General features: G+C 40.3%; 1 protein-coding gene across 4 annotated transcripts in view; it reads left to right on the top strand.

Annotated features, from left to right (window-relative positions):
• dock4b (dedicator of cytokinesis 4b) overlaps positions 1–25786 on the top strand; it is a 166579-nt gene that overhangs the window by 136537 nt on the left and 4256 nt on the right. The window contains exons 41-52 of one of the 4 annotated variants that reach the window (XM_042511801.1): positions 54–220; positions 2710–2796; positions 4477–4653; positions 8467–8550; positions 8935–9054; positions 9451–9572; positions 11097–11208; positions 13683–13764; positions 15052–15161; positions 18934–19006; positions 22375–22491; positions 23253–23317. In XM_042511801.1, the coding sequence (XP_042367735.1) occupies positions 54–220; positions 2710–2796; positions 4477–4653; positions 8467–8550; positions 8935–9054; positions 9451–9572; positions 11097–11208; positions 13683–13764; positions 15052–15161; positions 18934–19006; positions 22375–22491; positions 23253–23317 (1316 nt within the window). Of the gene's footprint in view, positions 1–53; positions 221–2709; positions 2797–4476; positions 4654–8466; positions 8551–8934; positions 9055–9450; positions 9573–11087; positions 11209–13682; positions 13765–15051; positions 15162–18933; positions 19007–22374; positions 22492–23252; positions 23318–25786 lie in introns of all 4 variants that reach the window. The other 3 variants (XM_042511799.1, XM_042511800.1, XM_042511802.1) reach the window with 3 other exon arrangements.

Raw genomic sequence — 25786 nt, 5'->3', positions numbered from 1 at the left:
GTGCTTTCCCTTGTCACCCTCTTGTACTTTTCCTTAACTTGTGGTGCTTCCAGACCTGCAGATCTACGCTGTAACCCCCATCCCTGAGAGTCAGGATGTTCTGCAGAGAGACGGAGTGCCTGACAACATCAAAAGCTTTTACAAGTTCAATCACATCTGGAGGTTCAGATATGACCGGCCTTTTCACAAGGGCACCAAAGACAAGGAGAATGAGTTCAAGGTACGGGGGAAATAAAAGAAATTCAAGCAAAAGAAAGATGATGATAGAGAGCCTCTGACACATGAAGCACAAAAAGTAGAACATATGCACAAAAAAAAACACACACACCAAGAGGGCAAAGTGATAAAGACATTTCTCTTGGTTTATTTGAATTCATCACTATTTCACTCCATTGATTTGCTGATTTTGTTGCATTATGAAAACAAGTTTGAGATAATGAACTTGCAGCCTTTTATACCTCATGGAGTAGCTGCAAAATGTCATGTACTATTAATTAAAGAGGAAAAAAATCTTTTTTTTTCAATCTTCCAGGATTTAACATGATACATTTATGATCATTAGCATTTTTCACTGCAGACCCATGTGAAACGGTTTCATTTTCTCCCTTCTCTACCTTCTTCATCGATCATAAGCTTGTGTAGGTAATGATAGTCTGAACCTGCGCCCAGGTAGAAGTCTGTGTGTAGCGCATGTTTTATTCATCATGACTTCGCTACCACTAATTATACTCAGGTACTACTCAGAGCTGAAGTCTTTAAAGCCTGATTCAGTTACATGCATGCAAACCCACACAGCTGCTCACCCTCTAAACACATACACACGCACACACACACACACACACACCACACAGATCCTGTTATTAGACTCATAAATATTCCATATTAACACACACACACACACACACACATGCCCCATGCAGTCATTTCATCTCCGTTCCATCAAAGCTATTTGGCCAAATTTAATCACGATATCACATTTCCATCAGGGCTGGATATCTCTGGCCCTCAGGTGGGAATAATATGTATGATAAACTTTTGCGTGGGGGACAAGAGTGTGGAGCAGCCAGGATGTGGTGTTATCAGTCATAATAAAGTAGAAAAGAACGCTGTTTATGAAATCCACCAAAGAAGTTTTTATCTGCAGAAAAAAACTTGTTTGCAGAAAGGTCAAGACTTTTATTTTTTGTCAGCTTTTGCCTTTCAACTTCCTGCTCTTAAACTGTAATGTGAGTTTTTTTTCTAAAGGTGTTCAGGTGGGTTTCTTGGCCTTAAAAAGCAGAAAATCAATAAAGGGCAACAAGGTTGTGTAGTGAGTCAGAAGCCCCTTCTTCAACCTGAGGACACTAGATCGATACTGCATGTCAGCACACATCTTATCTGTTGGAGTGTCCTTGAGCAAGACACGGGTGTCTAAACTGGGCTACAAACAAGTTAGTTTTGTGCTAATTAGCAAATGTTAACATGCTAAACTATAATGTGAACAAAGCAACCATTAAACCTACTTAACACAAAGATGATAGCATTGTTATTGTTAGTATGCTAATATTAGCATTTAGCTCAAAGCACTGCAATGCCTAAATACAGTTTAAAAAACACACCCCAAAAGTTGTTATTCACAGTACACAACATAAATGAGGCTAACTGTTACCCATGAATCCCTGTGCAATCATGTTAGCCGTCTAATGCTAAATTACTGTGGAGTCGGCATCCATAACAGTGAGATGAAGTAGTCAACATTAAGGTGATAAATGAAATTGGCTAATTAGCTCTATTAACATTCCAAGTGTTAAGACATTCTTTGGAGCTGCAGTGGATCATTTTGAAAGTTTTCGGCCAAGAGACTCTGACATTCACCTCAGAAACCACTGACACTGCAAAAGAGGAGGCTAACGTATCTAGCATGCTACAGCTGCTGCTGATTTAGCAGCTACAGGCAAGCAAGCTAGCTAAGATCGTGTGCATATGGCTCTCAACATGGAGATGCCTGAGCTGGTGGCTAGCAGCTAATGGGGCTAACAGCAGCAACAGTGCTGACAGAGCCAATGCTGTTATTAATCTAGTCAGTGGGACAAATAATCAGGGACTCACTTGCACTAAGATGTAAGCATGGCCAGACCATCAAAAGCAAAAAAAAAAAAAAACCAAAACAAAAAACAAACAAACAGAGAAGCTCAGATTACAACTAACACAATGGTAGCATGACTTCATTCTCTGCTCAGGACTCCATTACTCCACTATATTTTTACATAGCAAATAGTGCTGCTATTTTAATGCTCTATGTGTTGCATACAGAGCCTTTAACTACCTTTCATTCTTCATGTTTCCAGATGTGTTTACAACACAGCGTGCATGTTTCTAAAGGCACTCCTCTTTAGTGTGAATCTATGATGTTAATTGCTTGCAGTGACAAGTTTCCATAGTTTACATGCTGTCAGAATAACCTTGTGGGATGTTGGCATGTTGACAAGCATGCTGGCTGACAGGTAAGTTATAGAATATTAATGATGAAACGACATATAAAGCATGATACACATACAAGAGGGTGTTTGGCAGTAGGTGTGCTCAACATGTTTTTGTCAAACAGTGTGTCAGTAATTAAATTGTGTGCTGTCTGCCAGAGATGAAGTGCATGTGTGCATCAGAAATAAGTAGGTATAGATTTGTTTTAGAATGTGTTTAGAAGTCAGGGTGTATCTTGTGTTAATACAGAGCCTGTGGGTGGAGAGGACAACCCTGACACTGGTCCAGAGTCTTCCAGGCATCTCCCGCTGGTTTGAAGTGGAGAAGAGAGAGCTGGTGAGTGTGACCACATCTGATGAAATAACCATGAAGACTGGAACACACTGTCATGTCACACAAGGGATGCTGTAATATGCCTTTATTTTGCAGGTTGCAATTTAGAGTATGGACAGCCCATAACCACATATTGATCCAAGTCATTACATTGAACAACAATAATGACCTGGGTCATGACTTTAGGGCTATTGGACATTTCATTTCCTCCTGCTAAAAATCAAATTGTTTTGCTTTGATTGCCAACGTCCAATTACTAAAATTGATTTTTGAATTGGGAAATTTCTGCCAATACTTTATTCAATGTTTTTAGCCCGGAATCACTATCATATTGGACACGAGTCCACTGCTGCATGTAAATCCCCTCAAAAGCTTTTCGTCTTGGATCTACTCATTCAGATCTCTTGGGAGTGGGAGGATTTTAAATACTGTTTTGTCCAGCGTATGCAAAACATAACACAGTGTCTCTGTTGGTCTAAGCACATATTCTTTAGCGCGTAGCTGCTGAACGTGGTGTGAAATTGTGGATTGTGAACCCAGTGTTATCCTATGATGGTTATGCAGTGCAATAGCATATAAAATACAGAGCTGGCAAAAGCTCTATTAGCAAGAGTATTAAGCTTTGTGTGAGAAAGAGGGAGGAAAAGAGAGAGGTAAAGATATGCAGGATGAACAGAGCAACATTTTTTATGCATCCATGAGTAAACGAAAAAGTGACCATATACTAATTATGTGTGTGTATGCAGTGTGTGCCGTATAATTAAAGCTGCTAAAATCATTATGTTTATATAAACAATAGCTCAAATTGCTATGTGTATGTGAAAGGTGTTGCAAGTAGTGATAAAACCAGGTAATTATTATCTGACTATGCATTTTCTATCAACTCTGCAAAGCTTTTTAGCATCTGTTAGGTTATTAGTGGCTTTCATGGCCCACAACTTTTCTTCTTTGATTTAGTTTGATGTACTCATCTGCGTTGTTCCCAATGCAGATAAGTACATCAAACAGCATTTTTCACTGAACAAGCCACAAAAAAATCCACTGTTCACTACCTGCCTGGGTAGATGGACGAACCTGTGTCTCAAATTGTATACTTTTGCACATTTACATGCTACTGTCATTGCCAGTCAGTGTGCAACAGCCATGTTTTATTTAAACCAATGCACTGACAAAATTTGTGCACTAAGCAAGTAAGCACACAGTGTGGTATATGTTAGTGTACTGAGGTAAATATCCGATTTGAGACACAGCAACAGTAAGCAATCAGCAGGAGAACATAGTGAAGCACTTCACAAGCAAAGAGTTGATATTTCAGATATTTCCCCTTGGTGTTGTTGGAGACCAAAAATAGAGCTAAAAAGAGAGTAAATATTGGACTTTCATCCACCAGATGGCAGAAAAATGCCAAATAAATGTGAATGTGGCCCTAAATATGCTGGATTTGTAAATAAGGCACTGTAAAAATTCAAAATTGTCTTAACAATTTGTCTTATTGTTTACATTTTTTTTCTTATAATCAGAGTTTTATCTTTCAGTCACATCTGAAGGGAGAAGCTTTTACATTTTATTGCTTTTGCATTGTTTTTTTTTTTTCACACAGCCACACAGATTTGCTGCAGTAGGTCTACAGAAAAAGTCGCCCTTGAAAAATCTTTAATTTTTCTACAACCTCTTCCCATGCAGGTGGAGGTAAGCCCTCTAGAGAACGCCATCGAGGTGATCGAGAACAAGAACCTACAGTTACGCACATTGATCACCCAGTGTCAGAGCCGGCAGATGCAGAACATCAACCCCCTCACCATGTGCCTCAACGGGGTCATCGACGCCGCCGTCAACGGGGGGCTGGCCCGCTACCAAGAGGTATGGATGAATGGATGGATGGATGAAGGATAAGGTTGGAGGGTCTTTGAGACAGTGGCAGAAGCGAGGAGAGATGACATATGGATTACCTAATGATGCATGAAGGTGGGCTTTAGCGTAGAGACTTATGGACTTAACGTTTTGCGGAGGGCGGAGCGGATTAACAGATGGATGGGTGAATGGCTGGGTGAAGGTTTGAAAGATATGAAATGGACAAAATGGATAGATGAGTAGAGGGCGGAAGCGAGAAAATAAGATGAATGGGTGATGTAGGGATGGGCGGATGGATGGGGGGGTTCGGTCAATGGGTGAATGAAAGGATGGATGCGGAGAGAAAGAGGGGTCAGGTCAGAATATGGCAGAAAAAGGAGTGGGAGGAAGGAGTATAGAGGAATGGATGGCTGATAATGGCTGAATGAATGAGATGGGAGTGTTTATGCAGCTGCTATATTACACACTGAAGTGGTAACAGACAGACACACAGATTGGTGGAGGAAAAACTGGAATGTGGTCAATCCACGCTGACAAACATTTGCATCCACTGCTGCTTCAAAACAATTGCAGGATAACAGTTCAGCACAATTTCTTAACCAGGAGGAGCTTGATTGAAGAATGAAAAAATCTACTCAAGAAAATGGTTTTTGCCCTCAAAAAACCGAGTGGACTCAGCGACTTGCTCATGTCGCATAGCAACCAGCCTTTTCCACTGGGAGCGTGTATGTGGGGGTTCATGTCTGTGTATGCGTGTGTGTGTGGGCATATACTGTACGTGTGTGTTTGTGAGTGTATGTTGGGCTTGTGCAGAAGAGCGTGCCTCTGTGGAGAAGTAGGTTATTAAGGTTTGTAGGATACATGATGGAGCTACAAAGGCAAGGGTCACCGGCTGAAGTGCTTTCAACATTTACAGCCATTATTTTGTTAGAAAATGACAGCATATGGAAGTATTTCTGTATGTAAATAGGCATGTGCAGATGCATATGTTTCATGAAGTGGTGACCTTGAATGAGCTTAAAATCATAGTGAAATCCTTTGAGTCTAGGCTGTCTTTGTGCAAATGTTTTATCTGATCGTTCTTTGTTACTCAAATCTATGTGCTTTCATGTGACTTTTATTTGTTGTTGAAACTCTTTGTTGCCACTATTATTGGCAAGGTCTGCCTTGTAAAAGAAATCTTTGATCTCAGTGGGACTAGCCTGGTTAAATAAAGGCTAAATGAAATAAATAAATAGAACTGTTTAAATGGCATCAAATGTACTATACTAAAGCAAGGAATCTCTGCCTGTTTGTCCTTCGCATATCTGGAGAACCACTCATTTAATGTACTTTACACTTGGCGGGTGTATTGCTGGGGACCCAAAGATGTATATTGTCAAATTTGATGTAATTTGGACACTTGACACGTTCAATATAATTAATCTTTCAATTAACATACGAACAGCTCTGTAGACTGTAGGTGGGTTTCCTTTACAGACTTGCATAAAATTTCAGCGATATTTTCGAAATGCTGACAACCACAATTGCAAGATGACAGCATTTCTATTGAGTGATGTTATGCAACTTCTCTGGCGATAACATTTCAAGAAGCATGGCGATGAATGTTGAAAACATAAGCAGGTTTATTTCTATTGCAGCCACTGCACTAGCCGTCATGATTTCCATCGGAAGGCAACATTGGCGTGATATATGAGTGATAATGGGAAGGCAAGCCCCTTAAACGTGGGAGCGGCCACTTATGAGGGATTTCTGGGAGGTGAAAGTCCACAATTTCACAGAGGAATTGTGGATTCAAAACTTCCGTATGATCCGCTCAACTTTTATATAATGTAATAACTTTTTATATAATGTAATAACATCTCTTGTAGCGCCTGTTGAATCACTCCAGAGGGAGCCAGTTCCTACTGACAAGTGCATAGCCATAGCATAATGTGACCTGTAAAACTGAAAAGTGTCTCCAATGCAGATTTGCGAAATATGGCTTTTTTGAATCGCCTAAAATACCACCTCCTGTGAGCACAACAACATTTTTGAAATTGACATTTTCCATTTTCCATTAGGCATATTTTATTTTCGTAATTTCATATCTGCACAGTTTGAGGGTTAAGGAAACAGGCATGTTTTGAAAAGTCACTACACAAGTCATGGTAAAGATTGACCACTAACTATTTCACACACAATCGAAAGTGACGCATATTCCAATTATTGTGCATGAGGCAGACACAAATTAGGCTGTTTCTGCAGCAAATGCACCACCGCAGAAATCAACACTCATTTTCTTTACATGCAGCACCCCATGGAACGCGCCATAAATCTATTAATTTCCCTGCGTAACACCGATTGACAGCTGCAGAGGTTCGCTCGGCTACAAATGAAGGAGAAATTGTCATTATTAATATTCAGATTTATTGCTTTAGTTTGACTTGAAACTCTTGAGGGGGATTGGAGTCTGATTTATTTCCCCTCCCCTCAGCGTTTCAACGCTAATTGGACTTTTCTAATGATTAACTGAGCTACTCCATGGCGAGCTCTGGCTCCCTGCAGCCCAACGAGAAATTTTCATCATTCGTGGAAGATTATTGATTCTTTTCGTCGGCTTTTCCGGAGGTCCTTGGATGGGATTTCCGGCTGAAACGCAGCCCTTTTTTCTCCTTTTGATTTACTACCTTGGCACTGTTTCATATGTGCTTTATAGTGTGTCGCTTATAAAGAGCGTCATAATGTTTATGCAATAAAATATTTTTCATTTCCTGTCCATCTGTGTTGCCAGGTTTAATAAGAGCGGGACATGATATCATGGACAGTGCATACTAATACATTCTGTCTCGATTTGTTTGTCTGGAATAATAATATTCCTTGTTTTATTGAGGATTCATAGTCTACAAGCTGCATGCACTCATTGACATGGATCTGTGTGTGAGAATCCTCTCTCTTTAACTGTCATCTGTCTCTTTGGAGATAAACAGCTGTGTCCTTGGGAGAGCGCACCGTGCTGATCTTTTTAGCGAAACTCCCCGTTTACCTTTCAATCCCTTATTTTGTTGTGTGTGTTTCCCTCTGTGGCAGATTTGAAAGCAGATTGTGAATCCAGGCCCTTTCATCGGCTCGTCGTCTCTCCTCTTTGTGTACTCTGACGCAGATTGAAAAGGGTTTAGCATAATCTTTAGACACATCACAAGTGTTGATGGCATTGTAAACAGCTGGGGACCGGTGTTTATATAACGTACGAACGCCGCATAAATGGCGATCATCATTCAAAGCTGACCAGGTCATTTCTCATCTTATCTGTGTCTCCTTTGAGTCGCCTTTTTTGAAGAAAATGTCTGGGAGAGTGAATAGAAAGTGCATGTCTGTGAGCCGTAATCGAGACGACTTATGATGTTTCTGAGGAGACATGATCTGTAACAGGGAGTGGTTAGATGAAGAAACATCATTTGGTAAAAAGCTTTAAAAAATCTGAGACCAAATTGGCCCTTAAATCAAAGTCAAATCAATCCTTTGATTCTACTTTTTGGCACAGAGTTTTTCTTCCTCTATTTTTAGCCACTGTGTGCTTTTTATTCTGGTCCCTGAACTTGATATTAATATCACAGCACAAAATCCCAGAATGGAGCATTACACCCCATTTGAGTTGATGTTAGTTTTCTCTGTTTGGTTATTTTGTTCCTGAATGTGTTTTAAGGATTCAACAAAAGTGTGTGGACACTAATTCACTGTGTCAGCCCAGCGGGGATTCAGGTAGCACTGCAGTGCACAAAGCTTACTGCTTCAGCTCCCGGTGCGTGCATAACAGATGCTCTGCATTTTGTCTCCACACAGGCCTTCTTCGTGAAGGACTACATTATGAATCACCCTGAGGATGGCGAGAAAATCGGGCGACTGAGAGAACTCATGTTTGAACAGGTTCGTAACAAGATTTAAGTTAAGTTTAAGTTTATGTTCATAATGGGTTTTAAATGCACGGGAAATTAATAAAGACCTTAAAGCATGGCTACTTTTTTTTATCATTCCGTATTATTCCAGTAGTGCTCCTTATTTAAAAAAAATCACCCTCAGCATCTACAAATATCAAAACAAAATACTTTTGCTGAGTTAAGCTGCTAGGAACACAGTAACAAGGAAATGGCTTCAGCCAAATGCCCTATCCTTTGAGAGCTGGTATGATTATTATTTACAATATCTTTGTAATGGAAAGAACTACCTTATCAGTGATGCGACACCAAATTAAATTTGAGGAAAATTATTGTTTGTAATAATCAGAGAAGTTGACCAGCTTTTGCTTTGCAGGCACACATTCTGGAGTACGGCCTCGCTGTGCATGAGAAGTTTGTTCCTCAGGACATGAGGCCTCTCCACAAGAAGTTAGTGGACCAGTTTCATCTGATGAAATCCAGTCTTGGCATACAGGTAGGCCAGAAGAAGACACTTCATATTGAATATTATTTTTTGCATATTAGAGAATGCACTTCAAAAGCATTTGTAAATCAATGTGGGATTCAAACATTGTAAGAGAAGTTATTTCAGACAATTATGTATTAGGAGGATTTACATAATCCCACTTGTGTTAATGATTTTACTCAAATCATTTAATGTTTTATGAAAGTGCACACTGTATGTGACAGCAGAAAGCGACTGCTGTGATCAGACTTCCAAGTGAATGACCCCTTTAGTCCTCCGAGGAGAGAGCCACCCCTCATTAAACACACTTCCTTTGTCTGTATTTGTGTGTATTTTATTTGAATGTGTCATGCTGGCATGAAGATGCATTTAATCATGCGCACTTCTCCAATTTCGAAACCCCAGGAGTTTCCAGCTTATGTGCGCGCAAGCCCTGTGCACTTCACCAACGGGAGCCCACGAACATGCAGGAACTCTGTGCCCAACATCATCAGCCCAGACGGTGGCAGAGGGGTTGCCAGGCGGAGGTGAGAACCTCTTTTGTCTAATCTTGTTGTGTTTTATTGATGTCTGTGTCGTTCTTTCTTTCATCTTCTTTATTTATATTTGATTGGAAATTGTAGCTGCACCCAAAAATCTCTTTTACTTCTGTATTAAATTTCTCTTTCATTTGGGGTGCCTGGTGGCTCAGTGGATAGAGCAGGCGCCCCATGTATAGAGGCTGTGGCCGCGGGTTTGACTCCGGCCTCTGCCATTTGCTGCATGTCATTCCCTCTCTCTCTCTCTCCCCATTTCACGCTTGTGCTTTCCTGTTGATTAGGCAAAAAATCTCTTTCATAATTTCTCACCTTACTTTTTTTCTCTTGATGCACTGCCCTGGCCTTCAGATTAACCTCTTTTATGCCTCCATCCACCAATGCGTGCATCCCATTCTCATGAAAAAGATATATCAGGAACGCTTTGAGGGAGTTTCTTTAAATTTGGCACAAACGTCCACTTGTACTCAACAATGAAGTGATTCAATTTTGGTGGTCAAAGTTCAAGGTCACTGTGACCTAATCTGTCTCATTCTTGTAAATGCAGTATCTTAAGAACACCTTCAATGAATTCTTTCAACTTTGGCACCAATGTTAGTGTCATACCAAAGTAGTGACACTAACATTGGGTGCACAACTGGAATCTGTGCTGATTGTATAGATTTTCTGTGCTGTTGGACTGAAAATGTGAAGCATCCATGTTTTCAAAGACATGGATGTAAACTTTAAGTGCAACTTGCCTGCTTTGCAGAGGCATACAACAGCAGTAATTTTAGTTTCTATACTTTTTTTGTGTCCCTTCCTCACCTCAAAACACCACTCTGTGTCACTCTGCTCTTGTCTTCCTTCCGTTCTTCACCTGTGCGGCTCCATCTGGGCATACAATAGGTGGGGGCGGCTGACTGGCACCCACAGGGACATTTCTGTGTGGCTGCTGCCGAGCCAGCAGGCAGACTGTGTGCATAAGCGTGTGTCTGTGTGTGAGTTTTTGATGTGTTCACTGACCCTGCCACTCTGTCTACCTGCGACATTCTGCCTCCACAGTCTGATCCCAGGGGGCAGAGCCTCACATACAGGCACACACATCACCTCAGTCTCCCCGGTGACATTTCACGTTTTTACTTGTTGAGTTTTGATTTCTTTTTTGCTCTCTGTTTGGCAACACAAAAACAAGTTACATCTGTTTTTTTGTGATGACTTCTGCTTTAACCTTACTTTAAAAACCCTGTTGTGTTTGTTCTCTAACCTTTATTTCACACTTTAGCCTTTTGGCAGGCTGGTGCTTGATGAAATGCTGTGATTGCTGCATTGATTTATCTTCTTTTAATCTGACATTTGCTGTCCCTGTTTGTCTTTTTTCCTCCCTGCCTGTCTTTTTGTCTCCCTTTTTGTGACTCATGCTGAATTTTTCGGTGAGTGAAACCTTTGAAAACTAATGAAACAAAAATATCAAATCTCCCTTTAACAAAAGACGCCATAACCTTTTTATCTCTTTCCTGCCCTCAGTCTCCCCAGCTACCCTGCGGTGAACCGCTACTCCTCGTCCTCTCTGTCGTCTCAGGCCTCCAATGAAGTCAGTAACATCACAGGGCAGTCGGAGAGTTCAGACGAAGTCTTCAACATGCAGGTAATCTCCCACTTTCTCCCCTCACACACATGCACAGACCCGTCAAGCATTCCCAGTCACACAAACTTTCTTAAAGTCCCCTTTCACTCACAATTGTGATATTCTTATGTTTATGTCACCTTAATGACCGACTTTGACTTATATCGTGCAAAGTTTTTCAATAGACGTGTTTTCACTTTCCTCTACTGGAGGGGGCGATGTTTGTGTACTTCCCTAAAATCTGTGATTGGTACGCTGGACAAGCGAGATTAGGTACGTCACTAATAGGACAGACAATTGCTTTCTGATAGGGGGGAACAGTCTATAGCACAACACCAACAAAAAAAAAAACCTGAAAGAAAATTAGCAAAAATAACTAAAAAGATTAAAAATTTTGATAATGATATAATGATAAGAAGACCTTGGGTTTTAAAAACATTTGGTTAAAAGTGATTGAGAAGGCTAGCCGTTTTGATGCGGTCTGCTCTTTCACTAAGCAACTTATCGTGGGCTGTGCTGGAGAGAGCGGAAAGTGAAATTTACTGCAAAAAATGATGGTGGGAGAAAAGAGTTTTAACTATTACAAAACCATCTGAAACAAAATATTAGAGCAAGTATATATTTTCAAACATGTCTGGAGGGGGAGTTTGAGGTAAGTAGATTGAGTCCACATCCTAACATTTGCCCTCCTGCTCCCTACAGATTTCATGTGCAATGCTTTTTAATCGCCCTCTCTCATTTCTTCTTCTCCTCTGACCCTTCCTCTACCGTCCTCTCCGCTTGTTCGGATCTTTGTTCGGCCAAGCAAATTATCATGATGATATCAAATAAGGGCTCAGTGCTTTGTGTGGTCCGTCCAGGCAGCTTGCTGGAGTCGGGCAATAATCTAAACTAGATTTGGCCAATTCAGAAAGCTGCTGACAACTCCCTGCAAGCTGTCCGCCGCACCTGGCAGACGTTGGGTAACAGGAAGCAGAGACAAACACCAGAGAAGAAAGGCTGTTGTCAGGGATCTGACTGAACCTATTACAATATTATTTTGAACATCAAAGCTTTTATTCTATAGATCAAGTACAATTCGCTTAACGTTGACAAGCATCATTACAGAATGTTTCAAGTCACAAAGTGCATTAAGCCTTTAAAGTGCATTAAGCCTGGATTGTAAATGGATACATTTATATGAAGGGTGTTTTTTGATTCGTTAGTTTTTTTGCCTGTTTCTATCTTTCTGTCTATATATCCATCCGTCTCATTCTTCTGAACGCGATATTTGAAGAACACCTTGATGGAATCTCTCCTAATTTTGCACAAAGTCCACTTGGACTTCACAAACAACTGATGAGATTTTGGTGATCAAAGGTCAAAGGTCAAGGCCACTGTGGCATTGTACGTCTTCTGTGAATATAATATCTTAAGAACGCCTTGAGGGAATTTCCTTAAATTTGGTGCAAAGGTCCGTTTTCACTCAAGGATGAACTATTTGGCCTTTGATAGTCAAAGGTCACGGTTGCTGTAAACTTGCACCCATCTCATTCTCGTGGAGATGATAGCTTTAGAAAGCTTTAAGGGAATTTCCTAATATTTGGCACAAACATACACTTGGACTCAAGAATGAACTGATTAGGAGTTTTTGGTCTAAAATCACTGTGACCTCATCAAACACATTTTAGGCCATAACTCAAGAATGTATGCGTCAATTATGACAAAATTTCACACAAATGCCTACTAAGATAAAATAATGAAATAATGACATTTTATATCCAAAAGGTCAAAGGTCAAGTTCTCTGTGACATCACAATGTTCTGCAAAAATTCAACATCATAACTCAGGAACAAAAGGCAAGACACATGGTCAGATACTGAATTATTGACACTAATCTTCGGTGCCCATCTTGAAACTGTGCTGATTGGATCTTCTGTGCTGCTGAGATGAAGATGTGTGTAAAGCATCTAGTTTTAGAATATGTAGCATTTTTGCAGCAACATCCATGTTTGAAGCATTGTCTCTTGTCAGGAGACATAGAACCACAAGGCAGACACTTGTTTAGTTGTTGTCTGTTTGACCGTCTCATCTGACAGTGATAAGATCAAGAACACTGTGATGTCTGTACAGTAAATATGAAACCATCACCAGCAGCCATTTAGCTTAGTCTCGTTGTCATTTTCAGGTTGCCAGGCAACAGGCAGCGACTCCAGGAAGTCACTGCCCCCAGCCAAAAATAGTCTAGCACATGAACCCTGTAAAAACCACCACATGTTGTTTTTACACTTTGGCCTTTATACAGATTCAACCAGAAAGGCATAACGTGTTATTTTTTGAGCTAAAACATCACAGATTTATTTGCCCACCCCAGAGAGTTTCTTCACAAACATCCAAACTTTTTCAATACTGGATGATAAATTAAGCTAATTTGCTTCATATATAAAACAGAATTAATGGTTGGTGATGTTCTGGGTCATGTTAGTGATGTTTTGTCGTTGTCCTCCCACCCACAGCCCAGTCCGTCTACCTCAAGCCTCAGCTCCAACCATTCTGCCTCGCCCAACGTCACCAGCTCAGCCCCCTCCAGTGCCAGAGGTGAGACTCATTTCTTAGTATTATACACTGAAGGCACTTAGCTGATTTCACTCCAGAGTGACAGAGGAGGAAGAAGACAGAGATTTAGTTGGACACACTGAACACCGGGACCTTTGACCTCTCAGTGACACGATGTTCTCTCAAACCACCTTGGTGTCCTGTCTGGTGAGGTCAGGGAGGTTAGACAACAGCTAGGGAACACAAGCAGGAGAAAAAGATCAGGGTAAAAAAAAAAAAAAGAAGAAGAACAATGAGGAGAAAAGTCTGAATGGAAAGTTAAGAGACTGAAAAATAGAGAGAATACAAAATGAGCTGAGATGAAAAATGAAATGGGCTGAGACATGGAGACAAATGCTGTTGAAAGAAACATGGAGCTGGTGAAAATGCAAGAGGGAGTAAGAGATGATTGCAGCTCTGTGGAGTATCCTTCTCAGGCCTCAATGCAATCTCCACCAGTCCGGCCCGGGCTGTCCAAGGCCTCCTCTACAGCGCGGAGTGTGAATATCTAATGGCTTCACTGTCCGCTGTCTTATCTCACCGTGTTCAAATGTGCAAATGTGTTTCTGCCTGATCCACATCATAAAAAGTAAGGATATATGAAGACATTTATAGAAGCTTATACACTCCCCTTTGGCAAGCTGCTGGCAGCGGGCAGCGCCCTTATAAAAGTGGCCTCTGTCTACCCATAAAGCCTTGCAGAGAATTATTGCTTGTGTGGTCTTATCTGAATGAGAGCCAGCGATGGGTATCTCATACTCGTATGATAGCCTTCCAAGTGCTATCGCAGTTGCTAATGGATCGAGATCTATGCAGTGGCTTACACCAGATGACGGTGCTGTGAAAATGGTGCAGGCGAGTATTTTGCAAGTGTTTGTGTGTGTGTGGTGGGGGGTTGTGTTTATGTTGATGCATGAGTTACATAGTTTTCTGTGTCAAGATTCAGCATGTCTGTTGTAATTGTCCAGTTTAACTGAGCAGGTAAGGGGGTGCGATTTGGAGGGAGTGAGGAGGGTGTGTGTGTGTGTGTGTGTGTGTGTGTGTGCGTGTGTGTGTGTGAGGGCGCAGGCCATTTATCATGTCGTAGAGCTAGTGAGGCTGAAAGAATGGTAGAGAGGCTTGGAGGGAGAAAGAGAGATTGGCCTTTCCTGATTGCCAGTATTTGTAGGTAATAGTCTAACACCTTGCTGCTATTTGGTCCCTCATGTCTTGCACATGCTCGTGTTTGTGTGTGTGTGTGTGTGTGTGCGCTTGTGCATTAGTGCTCTAACATCTCACACGGTTCCACAGGATCACCCCAGATGGCAGAGAAACACAAGCATTCCAGAGAAAATGCCTGTCTGTCTCCACGCGAGAGACCAGTCAGCGCCATCTTCCCCAACCCCCTGGACCCTGCACAGGTAAACACACACACAAACACACACACGCACGAAAACACGCACGCACGAAAACACACACACACACACACACACACACACAAGCACCCATTCATCTACACACACACACACACACTTAACTCTGATTTATGGGATGGTGCTTGACACTTTTGAGTGTTGCTCAAGAGAAATTACATATTTTCAGCAGACAAAAGTGACACTTTACTTATTTGTCGTACACCTAGAGAATTGCGTGTTGTCACAAACCACATCATGTTTTGTGGTGCAATGTGATTGTGTAGTGTAACTAACGTTGCCACGGAGATGGTAGTTCTAAATCCACACCGACGTCAACATGCATTCATGGTAAATGGATAGATGAAATGGATGAATGCCAGCAGATTTTTACTGAACCAATGTATTTTTCATGTCAGCGCCATGGGCAGAAATAAACAGTTTTTATATTTATTAATTCATTTATTTTATTTCCCAGACCACTGTAGCGAATGCGGGAAATCACAGACGGACTGGGAGCTGAAAAATATATGTAGATATGGTTAATAAATTAAAAATACACACATAGCTCATAACATAACATAATGGTGTGTGATTTAAAGAGCCGTCTGAGCAGATTGCTATTCACTACATGGAACAGAAATGGACACACATGTAGGGAGTCTCTGGTTACCATGAAGGTGACTTATGAAACCTTTTGCTGAAGCCAGACGTAGGTTACAGGTGGAGTGCAGGTGACACATCCCCATCAATATTTAGAACGTGTATTTCTCCCACGCAATTAAAAACATGACAGTAGCAGAGGAGTTTTGTTTTGACAAAATTTAAGACATACACATGAACAAATTGGTGGATAGAAGTTCAAATTGATTGATAAAAATATCACAAATTGGTAGATAAAAAAGTCACAAATTGGTGGATAAAAAGTCACAAAGTGGTGGATAGATTTTCATAAATTGGTGCATAAAAGGAACAAATTGATGGATTAAATATTACAAATAGTTGGATAATAAGTCATAAATTGGGAGATAAACTGATAGTAAAAAAATTACGAATTAGTGGATATAAATTCACAAATTGATGGATAAAAAGGTATGAGTTGGTGGATAAAAAAAATCACAAATTGGTATTGAAAAGGCATAATTTGGTGATTAAATGCTACAAACTGGTAGATAAAGATTAACAAACTGGTAAGCAAAGATTCACAAACTGGTAGGTACGAATTCAAAAATCTGATGGATAAACAATCATTAACTGGTGGATAAAAATTGCAGAATGCAGGGTATTACGTGTTTGAAGCTCAGAGTTTTCTGGTGGAGGACCACCACACCTCCTAGTTTCATATGTGTCCCCTCTAATGTGAAAACAAAACCAATGCCCTTGGCTGAAGCATAAATTGAAAATGACACGACTGTTTATTTTCTGTCAAGCTCCCTACTGACCCGAACAGCGAGAAATATGTCTGCTGTTATGAGGAAAGATTGAGAATGTGCTCCTGCTGTCATGTAAATTGTTCTGTATTTAGTTTAAGAAAAAAACAAAACAAATGAAGACATTGTTCCCTGAGACGCCCACACAGTAAAGCATTTTGTGAGATAGGATAATAGAAAAAAACTCACTTTTGAATTAAATTTAATTGTTCCAAGTATGGTGGTATTTCAGTGGTAGTCGCAGTAAAACCCACGGTCATTTTCTGCGTAGACTGTAAGGTGACTCACTGTTGAAGCGCTTCCACGGCTTCAATGGGCATGACACACTGCTGGTTGAATCATCAGTACAGAAGATGCACAACTGCGTTAGAAAATATCCGGGTCTCATGGGTTTTGTGGTCTTTAGAGCTGTCTGTGTTTCTATTTAAAGTAACGTCGAGGATATAATTAAAAGAAAAGTTTGAAATGGTTATACAGAATGGGGAAAACACTTCCCCTCCCATTCTCTATACTGTTAGCAGATTGACATATCCGCCCTGGGTATGCTGTTTTTTTCCTAAGGAGGGTTAGGGAAGAGGAACGCTCATTTTTTTCTCTCACTTGTGGTTCTTACAGATGGTTCTCTTCAGTTATGCTCACTTGCTTCCACCTGTCTTCCAAATATGTAGGTGTGTAATTTGGAAGAAGACAAAATCCATGTATGTTTTGACATTTTCCTTGTAAGGACCCTGACTTACCAAGCCAACAGTTGGCGTCGGTCAATGTGTGTAGCCCTAGTTTTCACAGTGTGTCCCACACCACTGGCACAAGTCGGCTCTTGTCAGCTGTTTTTTGGCTGATTCAGGATGTTGATTTGCCGTCGGAACTGGCGGAGCCCGTCAGTGCTTCCCTACTTATATTTTTATCTTTATAAATGTACCGGGATTTTTTTTACTATTTTTTTTTTTTACGATTTACTTTTTTTTTGCTTAAAGGGTTGTTTTTATTGATAGTCAGGATGTTTTTAGTGTTTTATGTTGTTATTAATTTTTATATATTGCCCTGAGATCTCTGAGAAACGCTCTTTCATTCTGCTCTGCATGTAAATGTATACAGTAATGTAATGTAATGTAGTAATGACAGTCAAGCTGAATTTAATCGACTTCCTTTTTTAAAAAAAAAAAAATATATATATATATATGCAGGTCAATTTTTTATCATTGTGTGACTCCTCTCGAAATGTAACAATTTTGCGGGTCTGTTAATGCGGGGCAGGAAGAGCTTTTCATTAGCTCGTTTTTTCTCTCCTTCAGCAGCAGTTTGGTTTGAGGACTTTAAATCACAGATTGATCTTTTAAATCAGGTCTGATCAGATCAGATCAGATCAGATCGATGGATGAGAGGAGCAGCTATTGCAGAGGGAGAAAAAGTAAACTTTTAGACTCAGGGCAATGAACGGTTAAGTTCCACTTTTCCTGCCCCTTATGTTTTGCTGCTCTGTCTGTACCCAGAATACGTTCTGCACCCGGAGAATGTGGTACAGTGCATAACCGAATGTTTTAGATATTCCAAAAGCGCTGTGGCAGAAATCAAGGTCACCAATATCTTATACAGCATATCTCAATGGGTGACTTTTGTCATGAGGCCTTTTGTCGCAGAGAATTGCAGTTTCTCAAGAGCAGTTAAAAAAAAAAGAGAGAGAACAGCAAGAACAAGAGGCAACACGATATTGCAGTGTCTTCTCTAGCTGAAGGGCAGTATGTAACACAATCACACACACTCCATCCTCAGTGACAAAGCTACTGTAACAGAAAAATAATGTGTTTGCTTTTCAAGGCCTTTCATCTCTACAGTCAGCGCTGCTGGCACAGTTCACCTGTTTTTCTTACCCGGTTTGTGTCCAGTCAAAAGAATCATTTTAAGTGGACAGATGAATAGATGTTGGGTTGGGATGCTGGATAATTATTTCCAACCTGGAAACAGTGACGGGCCTGCACTTAGCTTCTAATTAATTATTGATTGTTAGAATCATTGATCACTAATATCATTTACTGTAATTAGCAACAGGGTGAAAACAAATATATTTCTGAGGAAGGAGTGCTCACCCACTTCTTCAAATATCACACCACCGCTAGACATAAAGGTCATTACACATTCAACACAGTTTCTCTCTGTCTCTGTTGCAGCCTGCGCCTCCCTCTGTCTGTTCTATTGAATTTGTGAGGAAAAGATTTCACACCTTGATATTTGTTTTAACCATCCAATATTCAATTATGCCTGTCTGCTTTAAAGCTGACATTTGCCTATGTTATCTCAAGTATCTCAAGCTGTATGTGTTTGACAGTAATTGGGACTGTTTTTTCTGTTTGCAGAGAGCTCCCCCTCATCAGATAGGCGATACCACTTTACCAAGAAGTGACCCCAACCTCTCAGCACCAGACAAAGGTAAAACACTGTGTAAGCATATTCTTTGACATCCCTCCCTTCCACGCACTCATGATGTTCTTCATACAGAAACACTTTACAAAGATTACCTTCCAGCAGAATAATAATGCCAAACTGAGGTTTTTATGCCTCTGCACCAGCGATAGTAACACCTGGATGCATGATGTTTTTGGGTTGTCCATCCATTTGTCTTTCCCATTCTCATGGATGTAATATTTCAATAAAGCCTTGAGGTATTTTCCTCAAATTTGGCATGGATATCTACATGGAAACAATGATAAACTGTATTTTGTGGTCATAGGGCAAAGGTCAAGGTCATTTTGTCTCATTCTTGATAATAGGATATCTCAGGAATATTTTTAGATTTAGTACTAACATCCATGTGGACTCGATCATGAACTGATTGTTCTTTAGTGGTCAAAGGTCAAGGTTACTGACTTTGCATCTGTCTCATTCTCATGAAGACAATATCTCAGAATCTCCTTGGGGGAGTGTTTTTTTTTTTACAAAAATTTGGCACAAGCGTCCACTTTGAATCAGAGATGAACTGGTCAGAAATTGGTGGTTAAAGGTCAAGGTCACTCTGAACTTCTTTGTGTCATTCTTGTGAACATGATACCTTAAAAAACACCTTGAGGGAATTTCTTCAACATCTACTTTGATTAAACAATGAATCTTGTGGTCAAAGGTCAAGGTCACATTCACCTTGCATCCATCTTATTATCGTGAACAAAAAGTCCTTGTAGGAGTTGTCTCAAAATTTAGTACAAACATCAACTTAGACTACAATATAAACTGACTAGAATTTGATGGTAGAAAGTCAAAGGTCAAGGTCACTGTAACTTCACAAAACATATTTTTAGCCCTAACTCAAGAAATTGTGTGCTAATTATGACAATTTCACACAAATATACAATAGGATAAAATTATGAAGTCAAAATCAACTTCACTGTGACATCATGTCACACAAAAACCTTTTTCGCTGTTAGTCTACGTCATATCACAGAAACAGAAGGGGAGACATGTGTTCGGGAACTGAAATGATGTGTGTGAAGCCTCTATGTTTTTATATATATATATATATATAACACACCCTCTCTCTATTACTCCCCGATACTTACACCACCATCCAGGTGACGGTCATCTGTCCAGACATGCAGTGTGTGTGACAGTTTCACCACAGAGAGATTGTCCTCACACAGCTGCTTCAGGCACACACACTCACACACACACATGCTGGGTTCCATTTTCCTCTGACTCGTAACCAGACACACTGTCTAGATTACAGCTTTTCATCTCCCCTTATCCAAAAGAGTAATAAAATTGCAGGTACTATTCCTGCAACACTTTTGGACGTGTGTGACATTTATATGTATGAATTCCTATCTATTAGTTAAGCCCCCTGGTTGTCATTTCGCTCAGAAAAGTTGAGGAGGGATGCATTTTTTTTTCTTTTGCATTTTCCGGGAAGAAATAAGCCTGTGAATTGAAACCGAAAGCTGACCCCTTGTTCTATGTGTAATTAAAGAAAAAGAAAAAAAACCCAGGCAGTTTAAATTGCTTTACTCTGAACTTTGTCAAAACTGAGTTCAAAATGCACAAATGTACTTAATCCATCAGTGCTGTTTGTGAACACTTTGTGAGATAATTAGGGAGGATAGCGGAAGAGACACCTTAAAATAAAGAGCGAAGGATGCGATAGCTTCCGTGTGACTCACACACCTTTCCATGTGATTCGAGTGTGATCCGTAAATAATGCAGCGAGAGCTAGATGAACTGCCACAATATGGCGACATGACACCTTCATGCATACGACAAAGAGGAAAGGTGCTAGAATTTACACAAAACCTGCCATTGTAAAAAAGTGTTGCTTGCCACATCTTCTGTCTTGAGCCTTGAATTATATTCCAAATATAGTGTTGTGAAATGTGACGCTCCCCAGACTCTAGTTAGCAGTGAAATAAAAATGCAGTCTGCTCATTCGCAGAGTTGAGGAGGGTCCACAACTACCACAACTTTACAAACTGTGACCTGACCAGTCACCCTGACTCTGATTTCAAATAATAATATTTTATTCTTTACATAAATGTCTGCACTTGAAGTTGCTCCCAGACTTGAAGTGGTTACTTGAAATCTTTAAGTTTGATTGAATGTGACCTATAAACCTTAAAAATGAAACACTCTGAGATTCTACCAGAAGTGGTTTGGGGTCGATGGTGTATTTCCATTTTATAGTTTTTCTTTTGACATAAAATCTACATTTAGATTTTTTTTTCTCACTTTGTCTTCACAACAAATGTGCAAGTGTGGCATTTCACAGAACAAGAGCATTATTTTCCATTTCCCCTATTTGTGGACATTCTAATTATTGTCAGCGAATAACAACAAAACAATAATGTGAGAAATAATAACTGTTTTAACACAAAGTCTCATGCAAAGTCAGAAACCTGCATGCATTATATACTCCTAATTGGCAGAAAGTATCTGCTACCGCCCACAAATACAGTATCACTTCCACAAAGGTTTTGCTTAGCTGCTTGACTGTAAGCAACATTTTCTGTCATGTTTCGGACAGTAATCACAACTAATGTTACTTTTTTCTTGCAAGGAATAAAGAAACTTTGGGCTAAAATCGTCTATAATCTGCTTTGGAAAGTGCAAGAGAGACAGTACAGGAAGTTAGGGGAAATAAAGCCAGAGCGAAACAGCTGGGACACGTCAAAGATTGAGACCCGTGTCAGGATCCCAGGAAGACATAATCATTAAAAATGCACAACAAAGAGTGAGACTAAAGTGTCACTGATTAATAAACACTTGTGTCAAAAGACTAAATCAATCAAATGTCAGAATTTCCTCTGAGCTGTGCTCTCCTGGGCTGCTGAGTGAGCTAAAGCAGCGAGCAGTGCACACTCTTCATACCATGACAAGTTTTTCATTTGTAAACTAAAACTCAACAACAATTGAGACAATCAAACAATTTGTTTCTCACTGTCTTTTTTTTTTTTCGATGTTTTTGTAGATAACACCAATTACTCTGAATACTTGTGAAAGGCGCCTCAAAGCAGCACAAGAAACGGTTTTAAAGGGTTAAGATAGGGTGTTCATGTTGTTCATCATAAATTTGTAGGGCTTTTAAGGTATTACACTTCATAATGTTATACTCTTCATCCATCACTTTGTTTTGAGCAACATATGTAATCTTGCATGTTTGGTGTCAACTTTATGTGTTGTGTCCTCTTCACAATCAACTGATCGTTCTCAGTTTTATTTCCAGTTATCATCCCATCCACGTGAAATGTGTTTTCCATGCCGTTTTGTGTAATCCCATAATCTGTTGAGTGACTTGTGCTGTTTCTGTGTACTGTAAGTGAGACCCACACCCAGTAGCTGGAGCCTAGACAGTGTCAAAGAGGGCGCTCCATCCTTGTCTGACTCTTTTGGCAAATTGCTATGCCCTCCTGTTCCTCCTAGGCCACCGTACTCAGGTAAAGTGGCCGATCACGGTGAAATTCTCCGGTGAAGAATGGTACTAATTTTCCACTCTGACTTTTGACACTGGTGCTTCCTCTGCCTCCTCCTGTGACATTCTTCCATCTGAGGCTGCTGTTTCCTGGCTTGCTGCTCCTGAAATCACCCACATACATGAACTGCATTGTCTTTTACTAACCTGCTTGAAATGCTGATATTTTCTGGTGCGAGATGTGCGAGTTAAGCTGAGAACAAGACTGAAAATCTCTACGGACTCTGAGAGGGCTGAAGTCAATCCCGATTTAAATTCCAGTCAATTCTCGGATTTGTTTCCGTTTGAGGCCCCCTGAGAAATGCATGTCATTACATCTCAACAGCAATTTTTTTCCTCCCCATCAGCTCAAACTGTATTTTAGTTGTTTACTTATTTACAGATGCAACAGACTTGAGTTATTCTCCAGTGCTTTCTGATATATCGTACTGCCCAGCAGCGTAATAAGCAGATGGGGTGCTTCTTCCCTCCACTTTTTTTCTGCCCTCATTGCATAGAGCAGGAACAGCTGTTGGATGTAGAAACAGCTTAAGGCAGCCTAAAGGACCTGCAGAACATCAGCGCTTATTTGATTCATTGATGCTTTAAGCCACTGGCCCTCTCAGCTCCATGTGTGTATGTTTGCATGACTCACACTGTGTCATCATGGTGAATGGAAGAAAACGGCCCTCTAATTTGAATTGCCCTCTTTTTCTTGTCTCTCTCCCTCTCTCATCCGACTGTCAGCAGGCTCCTCGGCTAAAAACATGAGGTCGCAGTCTCCTGTCTCCGCGTCCAGATCGCCGCAGAAGGTTAGTTCTGTCTCTGTCACTCACTTCCCCTCTCCGTTTTGGGTTTAAAGTTTCTCTTTCTTTCCCTGAGACAGCCTGACCTTGCTTAGTGACAGCCTCGGGGCCTTTCTCCTGCACTGCTAACGTCTTACCGGCCGGCTCCGGGGTCTTTATCCTAGTCTGTGTCAACCAGAGGCCCGGGAGCTTTGCATTACTGTTCAGTGAAGCTGCTAACTGCTCCAGTGCTGCTGATTTTGTAGTTTTTTTTATGACACAGCTATCTCAAAGAGAAAATGGGACTGGCTGGAGGGCACTCGTATTGGCTAAGTGTACACCTGGTAGGCGCCAACTGTTTTCCGCTGTATTTAATCAATCAGTTTCTTTTTCACATGAAACTATATGAGATACCGTTGTGGTAACATTTTATCCCATCAGTTCCTTCAATTTGTGAATTAAAAAGAGTATGAGAATGAATATATATAATTTATTTTGGATCCTAGATTTCTAAAGGGGTTGAAGCTCTTCCTGAGCCTCTCATAACTGGGGTTGGACACCAAAACCTGATGCCAATATGGCACCAGTTCCCATACGACCGCCTGGTATCTACCGAACCGAATCACAGCACAGATTTCGGTGCCTCATTTCGGTGCCAGATTCAAAAAGAAAAAGAGCTTGTGTGTGTGACGGTGACACATGACAGTGAGGCTTCCACGACCACAGCAGAAAGTATGAAGTCAAATGCAGTGGTGTAACGAGTGTACAGTTGAGGCTATTTCTCACTGAATGAATAGTTCCCATGTCTTGTTTTTGCCATCTGCTGATAAGATTAAAGGAGATTAACAAGTGAAGTTAGCCTCCCTTAAAGGGGAACTATGCCTATTTTCAAAATTCATACATGTTATTCCTATTGTCAAAAACAGTCCAAAAATAAGAGTAAAAATAAACAAAACTCACCCACATTCAAAAGCTAGAGAGCTTAAACTCAAATTTGTGATGTCATGGGGTATAAAATCTGGAGCTGCTCCATAGTTAATGAATTGTGAAAGATGACACTGAGAGCAGCCAGGGGAATGTTCTGCATACATGGGAACATTTTCTGTTTCACAGCTGATAACACTGCAGTACCATTAAGCTCATGTGGGAATAACAGAAAACAAAAATTCTGTGGCTCCACATAATTAGGCTCCCAATCATTGTTTGTGGTGCAGCTTCAGACTTTATATCCTATGACATCACAAGTTTGAGACCTACTGATTTCTGGCTTTGGGAGAGCGTAGCTTATGTTCACAAATATAGATTTCCTGAGCCATGGAAATAACACATTACAATTCTCAGTTTAGGTGGTGTTCCCTTTTAAGGTGGCCTGTTGAGGTGGACCAGCTACTTTCACTGTAGAGACAGTCTCAGCCGCTCCTAAACAGATATGGAGAAATGTTAGGGAGACAATGTGGTCCCAACTCAAAATGTATTTTGCTGAAACTGTTATTTAGTGTTAAGATTTTGTACTTGAGTTAGGTTTATGAGATATTATGAGATTTTTTTAATAGTACTTTTTTTGTTTTTATGTTAAACACACTTTTTTAAATTTTACTTTTTATTCCTATTTACATAGTTTATTTCTGGTAAAATTTTATATATTGTTCAATTTTGATTTCAAATTTGACTCTGACAAAAAAAGCTGACCTTTAATGTTGTTGTTAGTGGGTTTGTCCTTTATTATTATTTATTAGTATAAGTTGAGGCAATGTTTGGTCAATGGTGTTTTAGAAGTGGTATCAATGTTACCCACCATACCCATACCCCTGTCCATCAGATTGGTACGGGTTGCATTCTGTGCCAAATTTCGTGTTCAGAGCATTTTAGCCAAGTTGGTCCATGCTTGTTTTTTGGATAAAAACAAATATCTGAAATAGCAGAACAAAAGATCTCAGGTAATCATTGCAATCCACCATCTTGCCGCTATAGTTGACTTCTGTTGTGCACTGTGTGTCACCCTCCATTGGTTCTGCTGGTTCGCTAGATAGTGTCATGGTTTCAAGAATCCTGAAACAGAAAAATCAAAGCAAATCTCACTGAAAAGTGGTATCGGTGCTGGCCTGTTGTATCTGGTACCTTCCTCCCAACCACAATAGGAAGAAAAATGCTGTTATCTGGGTGGTTGGGATCTTTAATTTAAACTCTGAGAGGATGTCACTTGGCCTGCTTACCAAAATAATGCAAAACCAGATGGGTTTATTCACCTTCACTGTGAACTTAAATTTTACAGACTGAACCCTGTTTATGTTTTGTTCTTCTACCATTGATGCCACGAGACCTCCGATCGCTGCATCGCTCAACTGAGACGTGTTGAAACAATGTTATAATACCTCTGACCTCGAGTGTTTTTATATTTATCAGCAGTTAAACTGATTAGTCTCGCTTTGTCTCCGAGCGCTGATTTGTTGTTAATGAGCCTCTTAGTAGTTAATACCAGTGTGCAGAAGCAGGAGA

The sequence above is a fragment of the Plectropomus leopardus genome, chromosome 22 (assembly GCF_008729295.1).
Source record: "Plectropomus leopardus isolate mb chromosome 22, YSFRI_Pleo_2.0, whole genome shotgun sequence".
Taxonomy (NCBI): Eukaryota; Metazoa; Chordata; class Actinopteri; order Perciformes; family Serranidae; genus Plectropomus; species Plectropomus leopardus.
The sequence above is the reverse complement of the archived record's forward strand: the minus strand, read 5'-3'. Positions and strand labels throughout refer to the sequence as shown.